This window comes from Nicrophorus vespilloides, unplaced genomic scaffold (genome assembly GCF_001412225.1).
Source record: "Nicrophorus vespilloides isolate i.1.1-1 unplaced genomic scaffold, Nicve_v1.0, whole genome shotgun sequence".
NCBI classification, from domain to species: domain Eukaryota; kingdom Metazoa; phylum Arthropoda; class Insecta; order Coleoptera; family Silphidae; genus Nicrophorus; species Nicrophorus vespilloides.
The window spans coordinates 36062-63668 of NW_017095743.1; the positions used below are offsets into that span (position 1 = coordinate 36062).

The window sequence follows — 27607 nt, forward strand, 5'->3', positions numbered from 1 at the left end:
GACATCGGCTTTGGATGGACTGATGAGTGCCAGGCTAGTAAAATCTGATTGCCTCTGTTGTTCTGTCGAATACATTACGAGTGGCGTGAAGATGAACAAACTCGAAGCAGAAACACGGATAACGGGGAAAAAGCTGGTTGCGAGAAAAGGAGTATGAGAGTAAAGCGTAGATCTAATTTGTTTACGCGATTTTTCATTTCGGTTCGTCGCTTTTATTTTTCTGGCTCCAGTTCGTTTTTTCTTGTGCTTCAAATTACTCTACGTACGTTCCAGACGGGAATCGCAATTTGTCCTTGCAGGCGTAATCAATTTTCAGCCAGGATCAGACTGCTAATAGCAATTACATGATAAGCAAGCAAAAACAAAATTGTAACACCTACAAAAGTATGATTATATGTTATTTTAAACTTATTATATGTTATAATAAACTTATTATATGTTATAATAAACTTAGTATACGAGTTTTGTAGAGCTGAAAAAGAATAATGTGAATTACATTTTGATATAAGATGATTTTATAATGAATTTACTGAAAAGGTATTTCATATTACCAGCAATAACTGAAAATCCCTTTTACATATAAAAAAAATAATAAAACTTACCATATCTGACATTCCCTATTCATATTTATTTCTTTAAGAAATGTATAAATATTTAAAATCTGTAAACATAATTTTTTGTAATTTTTGTTTTTATTTTGAAATATATAATTTACCATACGATTTTAGCACCATTAATAACTAGAGGATTATATAGGTAGAAAAACTCATTTGTGTTTAGTGTTTTGAACAAACGCCAGCTTTCAAATATGTGTTACAATTATAATTTACTTAATTAAGTTTTACCAAATAATAATATTAATACATTTTATTCTAATCAACATAAAATTACAAACTTTATAACAAAGCAAATCATATAAAAATAATGGCAATTAATTTAAAACTTTATTTCCTTTAGATATTTAATTTCAATCCGGACTATACGATGTAGTTGTAATTTATAACTTTGACAACATTAGACGACAAAAAAATAACGAAAAAACGTTTTTTTTCATCTTTAAACGACTTCCCGGTTACATCGTTTCCTAGGATTTTTATTACATATGCATTCACACAAAATAAATGATTGGTTTCTTATGAATCAATCATGAATTTCTAGAAAGAATAAAAAAAACCTCATGGGTAGAAATTTATAAAAAAATATAAGCACGGGCATTTCCTACAAACAAATCTGAATTAAAAACTTTCCCGGAAAAAAACAAAGAGAAAAAGTAATTCCACAACTCTTAATAAGTGTGTAGGAAATTACATCTATTATAAATACAATATATTATAAACATATTTATTATTTGTTTTTTTTTTATCATTTTTCTTTATAGATTGATTGAATTTCAGTGACAATATTGACGGAGTAATTGTATATAGTCGAAGAGGGAATAAGATTTTCCACGTATAAAACCTCGGAAGGAAATGATATTATAGCTTCTCGAGTGGATACAGTAGAAAGATTAAAGAAGAAAATGAACAGCTTTGAACCTTTGCCAAGAGATAGCAATAACACCGAATGAATCATTCGTTAATACATTGAATTAAGTAAATTAAACTTTTATTTGTTTATGTAAAAATAAATATTTCTTTAAAAGCAGTTTAATTCTCTATAAATTATAAATTCTGTTCGTTTCCTCCAAATTGATGGTTATAATTAAACCGGTTAATAATTATCGAATTTACCGGTTAAATTTTGACAAGAATCAAATAAAAAAAATGAAAAAAGAACAAATTAAATTTCGAGCTTAAATTATTTTCCGGTTACAATTATTGCTTAATGTTAATGCATTCAAAACATCATTGTATTTGAAATGTAATTAACTGTAAATTATTGTTTGTGACTACCTGTAATGTGTTGATATACATTACGCAATTTGTAAGCAACGAAATTGGCTGACATTAAACTGGATTGATTAGGTGTATGAACATGACGCTTCATTTATGTTTAAATTATTTACTTTTCAAGCTCAATCAATGTTGGCGTTATTACCTAAGCATATTGCATAATTGATACACAATTATAAACACGGTACCATATCGATTACAGAGAACGCTGTGTGTGTTATTTATTACTTGGGAATTGTTTCATTTACTAGCGTATGAAAATTATATATATAAACTACACGCATGTACATAAATAATATTAATATTTGTGTTCATTAGAATCGAAAAACATTATATTTATGCATGAATAAATATTAATAATTGCATTGAAATTCGTACAAATTTTATATTATAAAAACATTTTTTATTCAATATCTCTTCACTTTGTATTAGTTTTACCTCGGTTAACGTTACTTCTAATAACGAAGCTGTTATTAGTTAAAATAAATAAAATGATTACAATATAAATTCATTATTGTATGGCAACTTCAAACTTTTTAATAGAAAACTAGATGAAGTACTTCTGACGCAATAGTGCTGGTAATAGGTTTATAACGAACTCTCATTGCGCGCTAACGAGTTGAGGTCAATTTATGTGCTTTTGTCGATCCGAGTAACTTTATCATTAGTGTTGCATGAACTATTATATTCAATGGCATCGATTTTGCATAATTGAAATTTATTATTTAATTTAGTTCAGTGATGTCATTATTTTTACTCAGTTTTAAACAAAGCAGAATTTATAACGGCTTCATATACAGTTTAAATATTAGCTTATTGGAAGTCTGTAATCGATGTTCCATTTGCATATTAAATGAAAAGTGTCATGAAGCGCGCTATCGCTTAATATTTTGGATTTTAATAAATTCCCTCAATAACTACTGCGCATTTTTAAAAATGCAAATCGACTTTGATTTAATTTAATCACTTAGTTAGTGCAAAAAATAAATGCATTAATAATCGTTGGTTTTCATAAATAATAAAAGAATGGTGCAGGTATTTGAGACGTCTCGATATTTCATTCTGAAAATATATTACGTGTACTTAAGTTTCCAGCCGAAGTTTTGGACCCGAAACTTTCCCAAGGAGTATTCAGAATGAAAGAAGGAAAGAAGGAGCTCGACTTATTTATATATAATGCCTCATTTTTATTTGTGTCACATACTCACATATAGCAGTTTTCCGCCCATATTTGTGCACTGCGATTACGTAAACCGGGTCCGGAGATATTGCAAAACATTTGCACTTAAAGTGAAACATTTAAGAATGGAAGTAAACTATAGAAAGAGAGTGAGTGAGAGGAAAATGAAAATAAAAAAAGGGGGGAATCGAATCTTGAAATATTGGAAGCTTTCGTTATTGGGCTCATTTCAATGCGTCCTTGCGAAGAGCCGGAGGGGGCGTGAAAATGGCACTTCTGGTTTGTTTTTAGGCTTAAGGAGATTACATCTTATTGCCCTTTCCGTAAATCCTGCAAAGGTGTCGGAAAATATTTCACCTGTAAATCCTTTTTTTCCAACACAAAAAAAAAGAGCGAAGTCTTATTTATTGTTTGACCTTTTTAAATAAAACACTGAAATTATAATTTATATATATTTCTGAAGTGAGTAATTTAAAGGCAAAATGTTTTTAATTTAATAATTAATTAACTTTTACTTAATAAGAATATGGAAAAACAACAGATTTTTTAAAGCTTTTATATAATTCATATTACTTTTTAGCAATGTTCTATCGAACTCTTCTTCATAACTAAGTCCTTGCAAGTAGGACGTGAAAACAAGAATCGAAACGGCAAGCAATTTATCTCAGCGAAAAGATATAAATTCGTTTATATTAGCTGTCATAATAAAAGATGATGTTTTTCTATTCTTGGGTTTCCAGCGAAGTGTCTACATTTTATTTTTTGTCTCGCAGTTTTCCGTATTTTTTTTCTTACGCCCTCTTCGCACGCCTCCCAATAAACTGAAAAGTAATTTAGTCACATAGTTTCCAAATGGATTAGAGATGGCGACGTAAAGAACGGGATTCCTATTAGATTGCGTTAAAGTTCGCATTGAATGAAATTTACGTTAATGGCATATTCGACCCGGATGAAACGAAGAGCTTTTCCTTGTTTTTATCGCTCAATAACCGACCAAACGCGTTCTCAGAAAAAAAAAAACTATGAACATTCCTTATTTCCTGCACACAGACACGCCGGCTTTATATTTTATATTTAACACGTGCCCTATGATATAATCGTTTAATGGTGGTAATATAAGGAGAAACAGTTATTTGGTATTTAGAAAAATAAGATGCCTCATAAGATCCTTTTTTAAATTATTGCTTACCTTTATACCAAAGATATATGCGTTTTTATACACTCTTTTTATGCGTACTCTTTTTATGCGGTTTTCATTTCAAGAAGCATTTTTTTAAATAACTATTTTAGACCATTTTGACACGTTTTGACACAAATTGGCAAACAATTTCATCGAAAAAGATGATAATTCTGAACGAGCATTCAAGTTCCAACGCGAGCTTCAGAATTGCATTTCTGGATATCAGGAATTGTACAAAAAAATAGCAAAGTTATGGCAAAGTGTAATCACTGATTATATTGTCAAAGGGAAAAAATCAACATGCGAAGTTGAGACTAATTCTACTTGTGAAGAATCATTATCTTCAGGACATAGATCTGATATGCTGACTATCTCTTCTAGTGATGAAAGTGATTTCGAATCAGTTCGCAAATTATGCCGAACACTCTCATATAACTCATATAATTCTAAAGAAAAAAATGTGAAGAAAGATTAACTTTCATAAAAAATTTCTGTATTTTTTTTTGTAAAATTTTCTGTATAAATTTAGAAGGAGAATATGTTATGATTATATTTTTCTGAAATTTTATAAACTTGTCTATGATTGTTAACGTTTTTATAAAATTATGAATAAACATTTCAGAAAGATAGAATATAGTAAGACTAATTATTTTTCTGAAATTTAATAAATCCTTTTTTATGCGATTTTCGGTATATTGTAACTCATTGATTTAGTTTTATGCGGTTTTAAACAATTATGGAACATATCCTTTTTTGTGCGATTTATTTTTATGCGTTTTCCTGTGGAACGTATCTACCGCATAAAAAGAGAACCAAATTTATATATTAGGTCTTCCAATATGATTACAAGTAAATTTTGTCAAGAAATAATTTGTAACTTTTTCGTATATTAAAGGAATATTGCACATGATAAATATTAAGTATATATTAAGCTATAATTTGGATTAATAGGGTAGTTTATGGGAGTACGTAATAACATTTATATAATACATAATGTATAGGCTTGCAACTGGAAAGTTTGTCTCTAATGAACGTGTGTTTAAAGAGCCGTAAAAAGGCGTAGAAAGAACTTTTATACATATATATATAAAAACTTTGCAATTTAAGTAAATCCAATGTAATTATTAATTAGGGACGGGAGCTCTGAAAATTGAGTTGCCTCAAAGGGCAATTTTAATTTTCACCTCGGCTTAAAAAATAATCCTCAGAGCGAACTTTTTTGTAATGGATTGCGTCGCCTTTCAGTAAAAAAAAAAACAACAACGTACGAGGGAGAAATAAGAATGGATTCTAGTAGCAAGGACAAGAGCAATTTGTAATTCATACAACAGTTTAAGCCTTGGGGGTAAGAAGCACTTAGAGTAATTAATTGCGTTGCACTTATTTAACTGAAAGTGCAGAGTGACGAAAGTGTTGGGAAACTGAAGATTGTATACCTTTCCTATGAATCGTTCAATAACCGTAAAGATTATTCGTAAACCTCACACAGTCTCTTTATTTGTATTTGCCATCCTTTTATTAGGAGGCGTCGTCCCCATTTCCATTTCGCCGTTTGTTTTGCTCCGAATTTCCCCGTCACGTTCTCGCCGAATTAATCGGACCCTCGGAATCTCGGAAAGATACTTTCATTGGAATTTGCATAATTGCCAAATTAGACGGCCTCTTTTTCTGCAGAAATGGAAAGTTTCCCTTTTTGAATATTATCACCCGAGGGACACTCGAACTTTTTCTAATGGAAGCTAAAAAAACATAATTAAAGCATCCTCAAATTCGGACTGGATCACAGCTAATACTTTATACTGGATTATAAATCCAACTTATATTAGTTGAGAGGTCATTGCAAAAACTTCTATTTCCGTATTTCGCTGAACTTGTTATAGCGGAAAGCAGTAGTTGTTTGATGAACAGAACTTTTTCATTTTTCCCCGGAACGCGCTTCAAGGTGTTGGGATAATTTGATGAAGGGGATATCTGAGATCCCACTAATATTTTTTTTTTCTTCGTTTAAAAGGGCTTCCCCTGCACGCAGCTCCTCTTATTGCTAAAGTTCCTGAAGGGATTTAGTGTAGTGTGTTCAACGTAAGCAATCCAATCAACATTATTTTTCTCCTCCCTCAACTTCGAACCCTAATATAATATTTAACATCTCATTACTTACCCTGAACGGAGTTTGTGATGGCAGACACTTATTTATTGTGACACACGTCTATACTTTTTCATCTCCAGTTTAATCCATCGAGTTTCTACTCAAATTATATATGCAAAGCTTCATGGAGCAGTTTGGATTTCTAATATAGTTCTGCTCCGATTCGACGGAAGAAGAGAGAGAGAGAAAACGATGTCAACCTGTAGATTGATGTTCACCGAGTTTTCCAGTACGTTAAAGGGAAATCCGCTAGCGAAGATCTCGCTGTCTGATCTCGTTCCAACGAAAACTTAATGGTCTCTGACGCGGAAAAAAATCTCGAAACGCTAAATGTATGCTCGAATAACTCGTTCAAACATATAAATCTAATTTCCTTCAACCAAGATTATATCATTATTTATACAAAAATTTAATAATTATAATTGGTTTAATAAAACTATTATGTGTATTTTATAAAATTTGAACTAAAATCATGAAGTTTAATAATGAAAGCTTCATTTAATACATCAAATTGAAATGTTAAATGAAATCTTCTTAAGTGAACGTTTTCTTTCTTTATCCTATCAGTATTTTCTTGGAGCCAGAGGAATAAGAAATAAAATCCTAATTTAATTTTTTAATCATCTTAAAAGGAAGTTGCGGTAGCTATGACGAAACAAAATTGGCCGCCTTTTAGACTCGTAAGACTGTAAGAATCATTTCCTCCGCTGTGTGTTTGATACAAGAATCTGAGCTTCTTTTTTTCATTAAAAAAACACACGCAAATAAAAGCATTTTTTCTACATCCGCATGTGCATAAAACAGAAAATTAAAAGCTTTATTTAAATATGGGACAATGGAAAATCCATAATTTAATTTAGTTACGGCCATTCTATTGTACTTTACGTAATTATGACAAGGGTCTACGAAAAATGTAAATGTATGATAATATTGCGTTTCGCTAATGAATATTATGTTTTATGCATTTTTCGCAACTGGCTTTATTAATTATGGCGTTCGAAGGGGAAAAATGGAAAAACAAGTCCACATGTCCAGTTTACTTTTTTTGTTTTCACTTTTTCCTGTCTTCCCTAAATAATATTACTTCATTTAAAAGGATGCTCCCAGTGACGAAATTTAATTGGCTTAAAACTTTGGCGAAACGAAATTATAAATTGTGCTTAATTAAGAAACTTTTATGTCTGCATAGACCAACGTTAAAACTAAGAAGTAATTCTTCTAATTTTCCACTACATTATCTAACTACTACATTTTCTTGAAATGTTTAACGTTTGGTTGTCTATTTTCTTGAGAACATGTACCATAATTCCATTAATTATCCGCTCCATCCGCGGATTCGTAGATCCCAAGTGAAGATGTATTGTCTACCTATTATACTCCAATTCCAACTAAGTTTATTTGCGTCTCTAGTGAGACAGAGAGACAATATTAATTACATGTATTCATTATTTCGTGTTTATTTATGTTTTGCGAAGACACGCATAAAACGTATATTTAGTTCTATTGTGCTAGAAATTTATTCTGTTGGTGTCAGCAAAATTCAAATAATACTAACTAATAAATTCGTTTCAGGTGCAGGCCTGAATACGTAATTCGATTGTTAATATATGTACGCATTTAGGTGGATGCGCCTGGCATCGGTCTGGAATGTCTGCTGTAGTCTATATCATGAAGATAGGATGCTACATTGAATTCAATAATTAGTGTATTTGAATATGTTAAATATTACTGTTAGTATTCCAGTTAGTAAAGCGTTTGTATTACCACTGTGACCAATGAGCGTGATTTTCCAGTCTATTGGAAATACTATGCATCGAATCTGCATAGATCCTATATAATCATCCACGAAACTCATGATATTTACAATTCAAAATCTCAATATAAATTATTATATCTTATATTTTTTACTAATTCAAATATTAAAATGCTGTCACGATGAATGAAAGCACAAAATTATTTCGTTAAACGAATCTTCGTTATCAGAGGTAAACATACTATGGTGAATACGTTTCTTTATAAAGGAAATATAACAATTAACTAATGTTGATTGTTCGCACTTTTTTTTATGTTTCATTTAATTTTTAGGTAACATTTATCACCTAACAGCAATTAAAACGTTTATATGTCAATTTTATATCTTCTATTGTTAATTTTGTTTTTATCGGCTGAAACTTTTAATTTTTACTTATGTTTTTTTAAATTTATAACAAAGTTTTCTATTGCAAAACCATTATCTTCTGCATTTAATAAATTTCTGACATCCTCTTAGTCATATTTTACATCGAAATCCATTAAGTGACTTTTTCTCAAGAACTATCAACATTTTCTATCAAAATTTTCAATGATCCTTTTATAAATATCTGGAAGAAAACATGAAAATTCCTCAACGAAGTTTGTTGAATTAGGATTTAGTATTAAGTTAAGTAAGATCAAATATTAATATTCCAAGTACACATCAAATTGAATACGCAATGATTTCTAAAGTTTACAGCTTTAATAGTTTGGAGTGTCCCTAAAACATCATCAATAGCACTTCCCGAGTAAACCGAACAAACCCACTTGATTGTATGCCAAGGACTTGGCCATTACATTTTACACCAAAAGCAAATATAGAAAATTACCACGATGTTAGTAATATCGAATATGAAGAGGGCAATAATCTGTGTAAAGTTAAACTCACTGAATAGAGAATATTTGATTAACTAATTTGGCAATGCCTTCCGCTTCAAAGTGTAAGAGCTGCCTGATTATTGATTCATATATTCTATTTGGTAGCACGAACTCAATTATGGAGATTTTAACCCACTAATTAAATATTAATACATTTTTTTTTAAATTACAATCTGGAATTTTTAATTATCACCGCAATAACGTTTCTAATTATAGGATGAAATTAATAATTTATAAATTTTTATGACTAGTTCAATACTTTCAACAACGAATAAAAAAAATGTATTCTTGTTGTAATTAATATTTTATATTGAGACAAATTTATAATTAAATCCAATTTCTCGTCAAAATCTAAATTCTATGTTATTTCTACACAATTATTAGATAATTCCCATAGAAGTTCAAAGGGTATTCAGAATATTATTACCTTAGGGAACACAATAGGCTACAGGGAAATACGTTGTACTCCATATAGCAAATTATAATTAAATTGTAAATTACCTTTCCGTAGATTCATTATTTACGTCTATCCCTATTACACTCATAACTTCTACACATAATTCACAACATATTTGTTGAAATTTTCTCATTAATTATAATAAATATATTAATAATTACAATTTCTTTAACATATTTGATGGGAAACTCGAAATATTCGATGATAAGTTTAAAGATTGCTTTTGTATATTTCGTGAGATGACTTTGATTTATAAATGATGTTTAAATGTAAATAAAATACTTTATTCGCATATGTAAGTGACGACACTGAGTTATGGTTATCTTTAAAATATTCGCAGAATAACTGTGTCGCTGTACAACACATAAATCTTCAAATACTATTATTATCCTTGGAACTCGCATCCTGAAAACATGTTTTGTTGGAAATTATCATAAAGGAAATGTAATAGGGCTGCATTAAAGAGCAAAAAAATGGAATCGAACTGGAGGTCGTGGAAACAAACTGAAACTTGTTATGTACATTACATTAATTTAATTGGAACGCAGATGAAATTGCTCTATTTTAATTATAAAATTATCTATATCAGTTGTTGCTTGTTGTCGTGTGAATTGTTTCGTTGTGTAATCATTGGATTACAGTCGATTCTAGATGTCCTGAGGATTGGTTAAGGCGTCCCACCTCGCGTTACAAATAACTAAATAAATCCAATCAAAACTTTTCACCATTCCGCATTCAACACAGTCGCTTCGTACAGAACTAAAATAAATTCAATTTTTTACAAAAGAAAATAATGATGGATTGTTTAATGCAATTCCAGATTCCTCACTTCGAAGAGGAAATCAAATATGTGTTTAATATATAGATTAAAACGGTTTTAATTATAGGATAATAAGTGTTGAAATCGGAATAATCGAGATACTGAATGCATGCAAAAAGAGACGAAATAAGGAGAAATTTAAAATCCGGACTAATTGAAGCCGCACTAAGCAAGTTTACAGTTTAATTGTTTTATTGACTTTTATAATTGATATACGAGTTTCTGCTTTTTTAATAAAAAGTTATAAGATTGAAAATATTTGCTGATAAGTATAAAAAATTGTATATTATTGTGGAATATTCAAAGCTACTTGTATATTTATTACTAAACACAAGAGAGATAATTATCTAGTAATAGCTGTCATTAAGGTTGCAAATTGAATAACCTATCGATTGCAGCGGATGGCACTGAATTAATAATGGAAATGGATGAGGTTATTATCCAATAGTGGAAGAATCTTTTTAGCAAATAATGATAGTTTATACGCAAATAACGCATCCAAACCAATTAAAACAAGAATTTAATGTGCACTTAATTTGTTAATTGAATTATAGGAATTGCTTAAAGCTAATTGCTTCATACCTTAATTAACGTATAGAATGCATTTCACTTCGTTAAGCAAAGCTTTCGCAATGAATATGAATAACTTACATACATAAATACGAGTTTGAAGTTGATTGTTTATGATTATTTTTCTTAAATTTACGTTACTTAATTTATAAATAATATATTGTGATCATATATCGCGCTTTTGATCGAAATATAATTATATATTAATGTTATAGGTCAGATATATTCTAGGTAATCTAGGATGGAAACTATTTATAGGTTTGCTCCCATGGGAAATCAAGTTTCGATTATCGAACGACGGAATGCATCATCCGATAATTCTTCTATCAATTTTCAGAGTAATTGCGGATTTTATAGGACGTTCATTCCAATATCAAAACAATACGTTAAAAGCAAGCAAGTTAAAATGTTATAAAATTTATCAAAAAAATGAATATTTATCTATATTCTTTATGAATGAATAAATAAAGTGAAAAATTAAAATTTACATATAAATAATTGCATATGTATGTTGGTTATTATTAAAGCTGTCATGTAGTTACCTATAAAAATTGTAATTTATGCAATGATTTATGTATAAGCAAATAAGATGATTTACATGTAATAATATTATGTTATCATCTGCGATAGTTCACGACTGTTGTGGACTGGGTAAGATGCTGAATTTGATGCCGTGACAAGTAGCTAGGAACATCTTATCCGATCAGCCGTCCATAATTTATAACTCCACAGCAAATTGTGTACTATCTCTGCCTAAATACCCGGAGAATTTGCATAGATTCCTCGCTATCTTCCACCATCCATTACTATCATGCAGACATTAACCCAACGCAATCATCACTCATCGTCGATAATTAATTTTCGTGTAAACAACCAGTGAAAAATTGTTTATTTCAAATATTTCATCACGTAAATTTAAGTAAAATGCTTTATAATAATTGCGACAACTGCTGGAAGCGACAAGAGCGAGAATGCGTGAAGCGAAAAATCCTTTTGCATATTGGACGCAGCTTTCTATTACTTGAAATAAAGGTGTCTTTGTTTGAGAGTATACTTTATATGTATCTTACGCTGTGTGCGTTTTCTTTGAGTGGAAAACATTTATAAAACTGGATCTATCCGGGCGTTTTCTTTCATTCTGGATGTTAAGACGCATTTACCGTGAAAAGCACTTACTTCTCAATGAAACAATGCAACTTTGAATTTATATAATTTATTTTTATTGAAATAAATAAAAAATAATACAAAAAAAAAACTTTTAATTGATTTATTAGGATGTAATAATAATTTTGAAGAACATTTTTTTAAAATCTTTTTAATCTTAATTGAAAATTTGTATTTGAATCCAAGTAAAAAAGATATTGAATCGATACTTGCATTGAATTTCTTCCAAGCATATCCTTCTCCCATTTCTTTCTTTAAATATGAATTCTCACGTAACTTGAATTCTATAGCTATAATTCTATAGCTTTTATTCAGCTTTGTCAGTATATCTCTGACATGTATATAAATATCTAAAAAAATATATATTTCAACTTCCGTTAATGGATATTTATCAAATTATTTCAAAAGTAAATTTATCGATATTTTATAATCTATTTATTTATGGCCTGTGACATTGTTTAAATATAATTTCCTTTATTTATCAACAATGAAATTGTATTATACAAATACAAATCGTATGTAATGAAAATCGTTGTCACTTGCATATATGAAAACAATTAACAAGTAGATAATATTTAATTATCTTTTTACAATTGAATAAATATATAATTTATTTATGAATGACAATATTTTTCAGGAGAGATATATGAAAACAATTAAAGTCAAGATAAATTTTTGAAGGTAACATTTTTATTTATGTCAGTTTACACATCAATAGATCCAGAGAAGAAACCGGTGTTTTCGAACGCTGAATCAATTTGGCGAACTTCCAGTTACCCGGAGGCTATTCTTTTTCTATTTATTTTCAACGAAATGCAAACGTTTCCTCCTGAGCTGAAGGTTACTTTTGGCAAAGTTTCACATATATGATGACCACCGAAACAAGAAACTCATGTCGCGTAGGATTTTCTCGGATATTCGAGAAACGGAAACTACATGAAAGAGGAAGTTACCGTTGCCGTTATTGTTGTTTGAATAACTGTTCAGTTCTTCCCTTCGCCAAACATTCTACTTTACTTTCATTGCATTTTCCTACTTCCTTTGAATAAGATAAAAGAAACTTATATACATATCTGATTTCTTTCAGATTTCGCTATTATCGTTAAAGATTTGCTTATATTTGGAGACAGTTTTTCAGATTTGTTCAGCATATGCTTAATATCATACTAATACCCATATAGAGATATCATAAAAATGCGTAATTCGCTATTTCATTTTCATATATTATTCTATAAAGATATCTATTTAAAACACTTTTAATCACATCAATTTTACAATCAATAAATACACAAGTGTAAACAAGAATGCATTGGTGTAAAGTTACATCAATTAATTCTGTAACATATTAGAGTTATATATTTATAAATTAATATTTTTCAGTTTAAACAACTCTAAATGTCCTGAAAACTTAATTAATTCGATCAGTGTTTTTTTTAATTAGTTTTTATATTTATAAATAACTTTTCAATTTATTTCATAATTTCAATTTTTATATATAATGTATTTCATTAACAGTTGTGCAATTTTAACCACTGGCTGGTCCCAACATGTCGATCCGAACTAGGTTCAACGCACCAGACTGCATCTGCTAAAGGTTTTACAACCGGTTTTGTAATTGTCAAACTTTTTATAATCTAGTTATACGATCCAAATCCACTATATATTCAGCTATAGTTTTTTTCAGTTATTATTATCAAATGCACATATTTTTCTGTGTTTCAGTCCATAATTAATAGAAAATGTTATAAATACATTTTTTTACATTTATACGTAAAAGGGCCAATTACGTCCTTTTAGCAACATTTGGGCTGGTTTTGTGAATGAACTACGTTTGAATTTGTGTGTATTTTTATTTTTTTATAGAGGGTGACAAATGGTATTTTTTTCTTTAAATAATATTTCACTGTATTAAATAGATAGAATTAAATAGATTAATCATCCAACTAACTACATTTATCCCTCGTTTTAGAAAATGTTTAAATTAAAAAATAAATATTCAAAATGGGTTTTTTGCACAATTTTCGATTTACATGGTTTTACATTCATTAATGTGCTAATTTCTATAATTTTGTTCAAACCCAAAGAAAAATGATGTCTACTTTTCTTTTTCTTAAAAACTGTCCATTTTCCTTTAAAAAATTTCAAATTTTCTTGAATTATTACTTAATTAATGTTTATAATTGAAGCGGATATAACAAAACAATTTTTTATAATTTTCTTTAAATCCAAATTAAAATGATATTAACTTAATTGAAATAATCATGTGTGCTGCATTTATTGAAACATCAAGTATCATTTGAAATATTGTCAACAATTTAACAATTGTTTTATACATTTTGTAGTCATTTATTGTAAGCATATAATTAAAGTGCAAATAACAAACGATTTATATAATTTTGTCTAATTCCCAATTAAAATGACATTAACGTAATTGTAATAATCTTGTCTTGTCAACAACTTAAAAAATGTTAATTTCTTTCAAATACTTTCAATAATTAAAATGCAAATCATATTATTAAAAAAACAATTCTTATAATTTTGTTTAAATCCAAATGAAAGTTATGTTAACTTATTTTAAATAATTTTGTCATAAGAATATTTTCGAGAACAATCAAATATCATTTGCAAAATCTTGTCAACAACTTAAAACATGTCGTCTTTTATACATAAATTGCAATTTCTTTCAATTATCTGAGATGCAAAATACACTTATTTCAAATTAAACATATATAATTAAATGGACCATAATTAAAGTGCTAATAACATGCAATTTCTATAATTTATATACGTTTATGTCTATAACTTTGTCCCTGAAGTACATAGCTACAAAATTATATTTAATCCAAATCTGCAATCTAAATCTTTAATGTAATTTACAGTTTTGTTTAATTTAATAACATGATAATAACATGAGTTTAGTTCACATATTAAGATTAATAAAATTCTTGTGGAAACTATGAATTGTTGATGAGGTGATAAAGTGTGCAGGATGAAGGTAACGCGTTCGCTAATCGCTAATGAAAAACGGGTTCCTTGTACACATGCAATAACAGTTTAACCAACAGCCACACAGCTCCTCCGCTCACCCTCCAATGAAAATCTCAATTTCATGCATGGTTGGTCGTCAGCCATAGATGCCTTTCATTATTGCCTTGAACAGTGGAAGAGCTGCGAATTCGCAGAGCCCTGCCGACCGACGTTTCTCCCTCAACCCTCTAAGCCCTTAACTTCCCCGGGCTTATTTCTGGATCGAAAATCGGGATTATTCATGACTGCTAAAGACTGATATTAATATAACAATAGTTGATATCTGTTAGTTAGGATAGACGGATTCTGATTTAATTCTGCATTCGAATCGGATTCTGATTTAATTCAATCGAAATTAATCAGAATCATTTACATATTCGATTTTAACCAATACATGAATAATAACACATTTCGATAGAAATTATTATATTGTTATAAAATTCTTGAACGTAATATTACATTTCGTATTGATTTGAAATTACCTTCGCTTTGTAAACTAAACTAAACTCCTAATAGTAGAGTGTATATGCGTGAATGCGATCATAACTTTGTAAACATACAAATCGATGAAATATTGCGGCCGCCGGGAATGTATTATAGTTGGAACAACAATATAATTTATGCATGAAAGCTATTAAGTTTACATTTTTTATGAGCCGCAATTAGTTTTAAAGCTTTTTTAATCGCATACGCCCTACGACTAATGATTTACGGGCAGTTTCGAAAAATGTGCCCTATTGATTTTGTTTACATACTCACAATGTGTGTATAACTTTCATTTGTTATGTTTCAATAAGTATATAACCTTTAATAAATACATGAATACTAAATATTTTCTATATTTGATTGTTGATGAAAATTCAATAGATTTCGTTTATATTTACACTTATATCCTTTGATCCATGAATCGATTATTATCAATTAGCAACACATTTCCAAAAAAAGAAGTTATTATTAGATTTAATGAAATCATGAAACTACCATTAATTAAAAATCTATTGTCTGCAAATTACATTTTGATTGAAACAAAATAAGAGTAGTTTAAATCAGGAATGTCCATCCTTTTAGGTTCCCTGAGCCACATTGAAATAAGACGATTTTTTGGGCCATTCATAAAATGCATTAATACTAACAATAGCTGACGAGCAACAAAAGCGTTATTATTAAAGGAAATCTCATAAAGTGTGTAAATTTACAATATTCTTAACAAGCCTACTTTACAATTAATCTTTACTTAAAGCAATAAAGTCCTCTAAAACATTTGAAAGCTTCTTGAAACCAGTTTATAGCAGTTCTAAAGCTGTATTCCAAACATATTCAACCTATTAGTATTACTCAAATCTCTAATCCAGAGGTTTCTTGATTAGCATATATTAATGAAGTGAGCTGTCTTGATAAAACTAGTCGAGTTTTCTCATTTGTTTTGTCAATTCGAATTTGATTGGGAGTACGGATGAAGATAAGCAAACCAATTTACTTAAAGAATTACGCTTATTATAACTGAATTATAATATACAAGAGTACTTTCAATATATTAAAATAAATTTGCATAGTGATTTAATGTCTTTATAACTTTACATAGTAATTAGATAAAATGCTAATATATATTTCCAGTTCAATCGAAATCACATTTGCAATTCCGTTTGATCATGCATAAATTGAGATATATTGCGATTTATACGTGAATTTTCATTATATAATGTCTCAAGTTAATTGTATTCTTTTTTATTAATTAATCCTTTAAATTCAGCAATCTGAATTACTAATACTAAATAATATTTTAGTAAATAAGCGTTCGATGTGTTACGTGTTAATAGTGTAGGTGGAGTTTGAAAAGTTTCTGTTGTGTTGTTAAGCTTGTGTCGAAAAGATTTACACATTTATGTGTGTCTACTTATCTTAGTCACGTAACTTCTATACTTTTTATCTCTCTCGAAAACTTCCAATAGTATTTCCATTTAGAGTCTTCCTGTTAGTTGGTATGAACAATCATTCTCCATAATCCCGTATTAATAATAGTTTACTTCGTCCTTGTTATTACTTTAAGAGAAGAGCAATCACCAATTACCAGTAAAACCAATTGGATTTAATTCATTTTGTATCATCTGAGAAAAAAGCATTCAACATTACATAATGTCCATAGTTTTCATCTTTCTAGACATATTTAATATAAATATTTATATATACTTTATAAATACTTTTTAGCTTAATTTCTTGTTTAAATGTCTTTGATAATTAGTATACTTTTAGCATATTATCTGCGACATTAGTCAGCAATAGTCTCCTTAATAAATATGGGCTAGCTATTACATTTGTATTCGCATGAAGCATTTGATTACTCTAACACTGATTTCCCTTGTTATACTTCTACCATCATTTGTAGGAAATGTATTCATCAAATAAGTAATTCATACAGAAAATATAAATGTTTTTTTTTTAATGTATTAATATTATTGATTTTACATTAACAATTGTCAAAGTAGTCTAGAGAAACGTATAGTAATGAACATAGAATTATATCTAGTAAGTTAAATGAAGAGAACTGGCTTGTGTTATGTTTTCGTAAGTGTAAAATCGATAGCAGTGTCGGAGCATTAGCGCAAAATGTAATTGTGATTCATTAAGAGGCGAGTCACAATGAGAACTTGATATTTCGAGTGGCCTTATTAAATTCCGTTGCATTGGGGTCTGCGATAATATTTCCTTCGGTTTTAATTGCTTCTCCCGTTTGTTCCTAATTTAATTACTCGAAGAACACAAATATAAAACTCAACTTTAATTGCCAGTTTTTTATTTTCAAATTATATATTGCTTTCATACAAATAAACATACTAACTTTTTGAAATAAAAAAAAAAACAATATTTCAAACACAATTGAAACGGAAGTGCTAAAAGTGTTTGGAAGAGGGAGATTCAATACTTATTAAAAAAAAAGACGGGGGCGAATCTGTTACAAAACTTTGAAACATTTGTTTGAAAGAAAATAAAATATCTGTATTAAGAAAAAAGTTACAGAATCGAACTGTTCTTTTTCATTTCAACCTATTATGATAGATTTAAATTCTGTTTTTTCACATTCTTTTTTAATTTTACATATTGTTAAAGTCCTAATGTAAAGTCCAAATATAATACACGTGAAAATTACGTAGATAGAACGAAGTTTTTTTTCTATTTGACAAGTAATTTACTTATACCACAAGTATAAACTTTAAGGTTTGTCGGTTTTTAAAACCGGTTTTTAGAGAAAATTTATCTAATTCCAACTAAAAAATGCTTTGATCCTAGACTTAAAATATAAAAATTAATGGAATACTTTAATTAGAAACCTAAAAATGTTGACATAAAATCGTCTCTCTTACGTGAATTGAAAAAAAAATCAAAACTGAAATTAGTTGTTAGGTTTTTTAGTTAATTTACAAAATCAATTCATATATATTTTTAAGAACCTGAAGATGTGAATTTAGAGGGTACAAAGGGAAGAACAAATGTAAATGCTGTAACTTTTGTATGTGCAATAGATCAGTGTAAGCAATAGAAAATGAAATTTGAGATTCGAAAACCGTTTTTTCACTCATAAAATCCTTAAAAACATCATGTAGCTACAAAATAAGTGTATATCGCATATATTTTTAGCGAATTAATATGTCTTTCTCTTTCAATCCTGTATTTAGTTCATTATGTGATTAATTATGTTCGACTACGTAATTTACTTCAGATGTCAAACTAAATGTGATTCTATCATTAAATTAATCTAGTAGAGAATCCAATTGAATTTGCAATTTACGAGAATTAACCAAATCATTGATTCGGCATTCCAATATTTGAAAAAATATAGTATAATTGTTTCTATTTATTACAAAGAAAGTTATGTAAAAAAAAACTGCAAGAAATAAATAAAACTTGGATTAATGCATTAAATAACAAAGAGGAATAAAGTATATTTTCCCCGAGATATGCAAAATTCTTCGACAGTTAATATTTTATGCGAATCATATATTCCTTTTTTTTATGAGGTACAATCCAAACACACATAATACATACACACACCCTCGATACTGCAAACTTGCAACTACCCACACGTACGAGAGGTTTATGCCAAGTTATTACCATATAAATAGATAACGTCTCGTTGGGAGCGGCAGTCAATAGTGTATATAAAACATACATAGATAGCATCAAAAATATTGACGACCTATTTACATTTAATAGCGGCAAATTTGAGCCTATTACATTGGAACCCTTTCTCCTTTCAAATACCCGGATTTTCTCGGAACGAAAGGGCTCATCGCAGCGGAATGGAAAAATCTTAAGGGACATTCTAATAGAACAACAACAAAAAAAAGCATCCCATCTCGTCTCGAGATTATAAGAGTTTTGCATGGAAAGTTGTAAAGTGGTTCTTCCTGTTTACGCGTATAAAGTTGGCTATATCAACGCGAATAAATAATTTCTGTTTGTTGGTCTTCGCTTAAAAAAAAATGTAATATCAGAAACTTTATAAACGCTTCATTAAATTGCTTCATTAAAGAAAAAATGCTTATAATTATTTTGTTGATTGCCATAATTTGCGTAGCGCCTCGAGGATTACGCAACTTGGGGTCCCGTGGGTCCCTTTGTGTTTGCGCGACAATTCAAATTAAAAGCACACGTAAATCAGATTATATATTTATTAAAAGGATGCCGAAGGATATCCTCCGGGGGAGACACAATTATCCCATCGATTTTAATCAACCGAATGTAATACAAACAATTATATCTGTATATCTATAACTACGTGGACTTATTTTTCTTTTGTTTTTCATTCTTTTCAGAACGAAGCCCTGGAGGCTGCTCTCGCATCCTTGCTGGAAATTGAGAACGACGAAGACCTAAACAAATGCTTGTAAGTATTATTATGCACTCCTGAAAGCTTAGCAAATATTTGATTGTTAACGTTATACATTTAAACGTTTTCCACGCAGAGTCTGCACATTGATTTATTTATATACTGAGCAGATGTTTTCACAGAGAATTTTCTTAAAAATATATTTTTAACAGAGATAAAGAAAACAAGAATCATGTATTTTTCAATCGATATATGGCAACGTTCTACCACCGCATACGATTGCATAACACAGCGATTTAAATTATTTTGTGCAAATGTACGAAATTACATTCCGATAATTTCGCGTTAATTAGATAGGTGAATGTGAGCTTTGAAAGCTCGATTATTTCCGCTAATCAATAATTAATTTGAACGCAATTTTAATAAATATGTATTAATACCAATACTGAAAATATTATTGGTGTGGACAACACATTTTTATTGGTTTTCAACCGTAGTTTCTTCTAGTAAAATAAAATATATTAAAGAATATTCAGTCTGGAAAGTTTTGTAGTATTGCATGTTTTCAAGACAGTTATAAAAAAAACGTGTATACTTGTTTTAAAAACTTACAGTTAAAGCAAAAAAATACATCACAAATATGATGATGATTTCAAAAACATTGAATAAAACTGAATGAAATTGTTAATTATAGTTAATAATTTAATATACAATTATTGAGAAAAAGCGAACTAAATCTTAATTTTTATTTGTATAACAATATTGATAATAAAATAAACATAATTTGGAATGTACCTACAATACTATAATATATACGTTTCAATAGAAAATAAGAATCTCCAATAAATTTGTTGGAGCTTGGAAAGATCAAAGTTAAACTAATAAATACTTCAAAGAAATAATATCACTAGGTCCAGCGGCTCAACCGCAAAGACTACAAAAGAAAAACATGAAAAGAAAATATATAACAATAATCCTCCTTGCGTGTGCTAATCTTTGTGTTTTTACTTCATTATCCCATGTTATTTAAAACATAATCGAACCCTATTTCACTTTATTACATAATAATCTCTAATACAAGTGTTAATTAATGTCCCTATTGTGCATTTTTTTTGTAAATTATCCATGTTTTTCAAAGATTTTTTCCAAATTAACAATTTTTGCAAGAATCTAAAGAAAATCTTTGAAAAATAATAAATTATGTTCGAAAATTTATTATTAAATCATTAAACTATTAAATTAGATAATATATTTGCATACTTGATTACTTGAAAACTTGAAAAAAAAAACTTATTTAATAATTCTGAATATTCCAAATAAAACGTTTTCAAATGAAATCTCGTTACGTTCGCAGTTATTTTTTTTATTTTCATTGGATCGCATCATTAAACTACTTACCTTTTCTATATCATTCAAAAGTTCTTTCAATAGAATTTTAATGGGAAAAACGTATTTCCACCGCACACATTTTTATTTTTTATTAAATTTTTATTTATTTATTTTTTCTGCGCTGCGGTGCGGTGCAGGAAAGAGACCGAATTGGAATAATTGCATTCATCGAACGTCTGGCATTCTATTATGTAAGGCATCATTGAAATAGCATTGATCAATAACGCTGGCTGGCGTCATGCGAATTCCTGAATAATCGCATAACAATAAATATCGAATTCCATCAAAACAAAAAGGGATTCCCTGCATTAAACATAAAAATCTATTACATAACAAAAAGAATCAATGTATTTAGAATAAAACATTATTCAAAAATAAACAAATTATTGACAACTTAGTGAAATAAACTCGTACATTTTCAAAATTTAGTTTTGTTTCTTTTATTTTGCAACATTATTTCAACAATAAAATTAATTGTACTTTTACCCAGTGATTGATAATAATTTTATCAAAATAGCTGAATAATCGCGAATTGGATAATATTATTATCATTCACTTAGTAAAAGTACAAAATACGTATAATACAATTCAATCTATATTGTTTCTACTTGTCTTTTCAACAAATATTTTTTGTCGGCTAATATTTACCTATATTTAATCCATATATTATTTCTTTATAAATTGATTAATAAAATAAAGAGTAAAATTTTATATGTTTCATTAAATTGTTACGTATTATGTATTAATGCGCATTGAATACAAATTTGAATTGGAGATGGATTTATATAAAAAAAAAAGGAATCTAGTAAATTGAATTCTCGGATTTGTCTAAACGAAACTGTTATATAAATTTATCTGGTGTTTAGAGAATTCCGACAAATTAAATACAGCAGCGTTCTATGAATTTTATTATCATTATTTCCCAGATGCGACGAAGCTCTTAATATAACCGAATATATATGATATCAGTTTCATTTTCTTGTCTAAAGAGAATATCGATTGGAGCTGAAAACTTTTCGCTCGTTAAAAAAAAAACGACACTTTTCCTGAAACAATAAGATCGCGTATAATTAACATCAGATTCTTTTCAGATCCCTTTCTATGCACGTCGATATGTAAATTTTGTTCATACGGTTATTCACGTGATTGATTACATCTACGTGAGATACGTGATCTCATCTACCGTTGTACCATGTATAGATTTATGCTTACGTGTAAAACGTGCACAAATAAATATATGGTTTTTGTTTTGTTTCGTGCTGCTTTTTCATATATTGAATAAAATATTTCGTAGGGGATGTTTTTATATGTGGCGCATAAAAAAAATGTTTCTTTTTTTGTGTTGTAGAATGCGAACCAAATACAGTTTCTATATTACATATCTTGTTATAAGTTTCTTTAGAAGTAATGTTAATACTTTTCATTTTATTTCAGATCTGAATTGCCCAGAGACGTTGCGACTTGCACTCATTACGCATACTTGGATGATATTTACGATTTCATTCGGAAAAGCGGTAAATACAAAACTTTACTTTCTCAAAGATTGATATTGAAATTTATTGATTTCGCTGTCCGCTTATGGCCAAATCCCTTTTCTGCATTTTGTTTGAGTAGAAATCCTTTTTTTTTTTTTCTTAAAGCAATGTAATTACACGGAAGATCAAAGCGCTCACTCTTTTCTCTGCTTCTTGCTTCATCCTCGTCTCGCAGACGCTGTAAAAGTCAGAAAGAATGTTCCATGGAATACATCAGGAATGATGCAACTGTAATTCAGTTTAATACATAAAAGGGGGAAGCCAAGAAGCGACCGAGAATAGAAATATATATGCTTAGTCGCAGGATCCGGTGAAAGTATAGTATATATGCTGAAGCGTCGTACAATGAAATTCGCTATCTGTTTCTGTAACCAAGAGTTGCATTGCATATCAATCGGCATGACAGGGCCAAATTCAATAAGCCACGAGAAATTGCTTTCAATATCGGGATTACATCATTATTAGAATACGTAATAAAATAATATTTTTTTTCAGGATTTGATGTGATTGGGTTCTTCGAGAAACTCGGTGGACAATTGATAAGAACCTGCGGGGATAAGTTAGAAAGGGCTTTCGGTTGTTTAGGTGGAGACTTGAGGGAGTTTCTGGCTACGCTGGATGGGGTCCACGATGTTCTGCAGCATCAGGACGAAGAAGAAGCCGAGGACGAAGGAGAAGCTGCCTTTGTTTGCACTAGTAGCAATGCGAAACTACAGTTGGAATTCACTACCGAGCGACCAGCTGTTGCTTACTTGCTAGTTGGGAGCTTGAAAGCTCTGGCCTCAACTCTCTACGATACGCAAATTGATGTTTCCGTCAGGCAAAGTTGCGACGACGTCAGACATTTCACGTAAGTTTTGACTTTTGCATTTAATCGCGTCGGATAGTTTCGAAACCTTGTCGACTTCTCGAACGAATAAAAATAAAATTCTTTCCTGCACTATGTACATATCTTATTACGGTGGTTTATACCCGCAGATTTATAGCACCCAGCCCGACTATTACTTCGTCGGATGTTTGTTGCAACCGTAGCTTATATAAACAAAGTGGAAACAAAGTTTGGTGTAGAAATATAGTCTAGAGGAAAAAGTTAAATAAGATATTTCAAATTTAAAGGGAACATCACTAAACGAACTATGTTTAATTTAACTTATTTACAGAGAATATTATATAAGTGAAGTATTTTTGTTCCTCTAAATATTTACTTTTAATATAAAGAAACTTTATAATAGATTGACAAACGATTTTCACTCACTGCGCACAGCAAATAACTATTGACTTAAATACAAACATAATATGAAATATTATCATAAAATAATAACCAATAAATTCATAGAATAACAATTACAAAAATGGATCATTAAGAAAAGTACAATAATTTAAAAAAAATAGTTTTTTATTTACATTTTTGTATTAATTGTATCATATTATTTTCACTTTTATATAAATTAATTAGAAAATATAATAATCCCGCTCGGTATACTTTTTTTTTTATAAAAATTAAACGTTTTTTTTATATATACATTTTTCAATTAAACAATATATAAAAATATCTATTGAATAAAAATAGATTAGTTTCATGCACATGAAATGAATTATACATTTACTTGTTTGTGAATAAAACAATTCTATTATATTATTATTAAATATTGAGTTGACCTATATGAAAATAAACCATTAAAATTATATTATTATTCAAAATTGATTGATTTTTGTCATCAAACTATTTATAGTTCGAATTAACTAACTAGAAATGGTTCGATATTTCTATATTGCAGTTATAAAATAGTTCCCCGAATGAGTGGGATCGCTGAGAACGTGAAGACACTCGAGCTGACATCGTGCGATCTTCAAATGGGCGTCACGACTTTTTGTAAGGCCTTCCCTTGGCATTTCGTGATGGATCGCAGACTGGAACTGGTGCAGCTTGGATCAGGCTTCATGAGGCTCTTCGCATGCAGACTGAAGACGCGTGGCACTGCCATCGCGGCATACTTCGAATTCCATCGCCCGAAGAACATAAATCTGTCCTTCAGCGAGATCGTTAAAAGGGCCAACACGCCTTTCATTCTAGCCATCCGCAAACTACCCGAGGCCAATCCGCTGCTAGGCGAAGTAAGTGCTTCCAAAACTTAATCTAAGTGAAAGTAAGTTCAACCGCTCGATTAAGTCTGACCAGGTCAGGACAAGCGCCCAACGACCCACGCCCAACACATCGACGTTGCTTTTCATATGCTGATATTTATGGCCGTCTTTCAGAGCGGCGGATCGCAGTCGGCTTGTCGCATGAAAAATAGCTCGCTGAAATCATGAAAGTGTAACAACGTCGGCTTGCGACCCTAATTGAAATTAAATCTAGTGTGAAAAGGAAAATGGAGGTCGCACAGTCATAAACAGAATGTTCGCGAATGTAAAGAATTGTTTCCGCATTGCTGCATTCGAATCGTAAATTACGTTTCGTCCTCCGTTTTTCATTCAAGAACATTCCGTAATCGTTACTTTGATTTAATTCCGAATTCTCATGATGACCACTTTGTATCTACAAATGTAAAAAAACATGTCCAAAATTCCATTTACAACGAATATTATTATAACTGCTTCACTTTCATACTACAATCATACTTTTATTTTATTTCAATTATCAAATTATTAATTTCATTGACTCAAAACAATAAAAGAAAAATAAATAATTAAAGAAGATGTTTGTTTGCAACAGTTATAATTGCATGTTGAATTATATAATACTCGATGGAGATTTTTATTACATTCAAAACTTTCAATTTAATGGTGGATATGATGCGTCAGATGTACTAAGCCCTAGGGATTTAGGATTATAGTGTCCCACGCTAATGAACGGACCAATTAGTCCGTTTTGGAAGTTTAACGTCTATTCGACCAACTGGAATCAATTTCCTGCAATTCCTTCACATACAATTTCTGTTCTAAACAAACAATTCAACTGATTACTACTGTAATTAATTTAGTTATTTCATGAGTTCAATTAATTGAATTGAATATTTCCTGTAACATATTTTAAGAATAATTCATATAATTACATTTTTTTAAATTTATTTAATTTCTATTTATTTCAGACAATAAACAATGATGATAATAAACAATTTAATACTAAAATTGAACTTGAAATTATCGAATGAAATTTGTATGCAGGAAATAACTTTGTAATTTACTGAATTGCTTTGGAAATTTCGTATATGTTTTCGCATTAATGTTAATATGAAGATGGAAACCACCAGGCAGACACTTAATTTCGTTTAAAAGCCACCACTCCAGTTATATGATACCAAATATGTAAATAACTCAGACGCTCCACTATAACTACGAACAGCACTCAACAAAACTCTCTAAAATATTTTAAACAGACCTGAAATGAAATTGCAACTTTTTGGTTCAAAATGCCTGAATTTCATTAGTAAATTGTAACTACTGTGTACAAATTAAATAACTTAGCTAATTGTGATTATTAAGATACATCATTTAATATACTTATTATAAGATTATGATGATAGTAATTGAAAATAAAGGGTTTTTGACTATTGGTTATCATTTAATGGTAATGATGTAATCACGATTTGTTATGCAAACATACTGAATGAATGAGTTGAAAAGTAAATAATTTTCTTGTATGAGAGTTCAGTAGATCAAAGTATGCGAATATAAAAGCAATTTCCTGCCGTTTCAAAAGGAGCTTAACAGGATATGAATGTTTTGTTAAGTGCAATACCGATAGGTCAGAGCATGTAAAAATCAAATATTGTTTTGCTGCGTTCGAGTAATCGATTTTGTTAACGAAGCACGGTTCCACAAATCGTTTGTTTGCTGTTACCACAAAGCAAATAACTGAACTATTCATAAAAAACGTAAAATATATTTGCAACAATCAGAACTTCTAGGATTTGCAAATATATCTTTTCACTTCAGAGGAAAGCCTCAAATTATTTCAGACCCGGAATTGAAGATTTATTTCGGTGGAAATTTCTAGCTAATTTCCATTTTCGGCTCTCGCCGAGCATAATTCAAATTTATATTCACTGGAGGTGCATAATTCTTGGCGCGATCTCTTCCGACGATTTATCTCCATATGTCTGGATTTGCGGCATCGCAGCTCTACGCGCACTCGAGAGACAGAAGAAAAAATCATTTTAAATTATATTTTTGCAGTTTGCATTTTTTGAAGGGCGACAAATTAAAATGAGCTCTGAGGCATAAACCGACCGACGACGTGATAAGCGCCAGAGGCAATACTTTATAATTAACGTCAGGCGAACTCAAATGACCGTTATTTATCTAGGGATGGACGTGGTTCTGGACCCAACACTGTAAATGGCATGTTTTGCAGGGTTTGCAATTGAAAGGACAAATGGTCTACTGTCCTGAATCTGATTCCATCCTCTTCATTGGATCGCCGTTCCTCGACGGATTGGACGGTCTCACCGGTAGCGGCCTCTTCATTTCCGATATTCCACTGCACGACGCAACTAGAGATGTTATCCTCGTGGGAGAGCAAGCCCGAGCACAGGTAAATTTATTTCCCACCACAAATCTAATTAATTGCCGTTTGATTCTCTATACACCTATAAATCATACTATGTCCATTACTCCACATAATACTATTTAATATTGATTTATCTTCTGACGCTGTATGATTCACAATAAATATACATTTTCCATTTTTGTTTGTTTATAGAATATACAACTTTATTTTTAACATATGCTGCAAATTTAACTTAAAAT

At 29.8% G+C, this 27607-nt stretch overlaps 1 protein-coding gene across 1 annotated transcript in view; it reads left to right on the forward strand.

The window, feature by feature from the left end:
* LOC108562076 (head-specific guanylate cyclase) overlaps positions 1–27607 on the forward strand; it is a 58869-nt gene that overhangs the window by 11089 nt on the left and 20173 nt on the right. Inside the window, exons 2-6 of the mRNA XM_017920285.1 lie at positions 19918–19988; positions 22755–22834; positions 23351–23705; positions 24634–24970; positions 27213–27392. Coding sequence (XP_017775774.1) covers positions 19918–19988; positions 22755–22834; positions 23351–23705; positions 24634–24970; positions 27213–27392 — 1023 coding nt within the window. The remainder of the gene's footprint in view (positions 1–19917; positions 19989–22754; positions 22835–23350; positions 23706–24633; positions 24971–27212; positions 27393–27607) is intronic.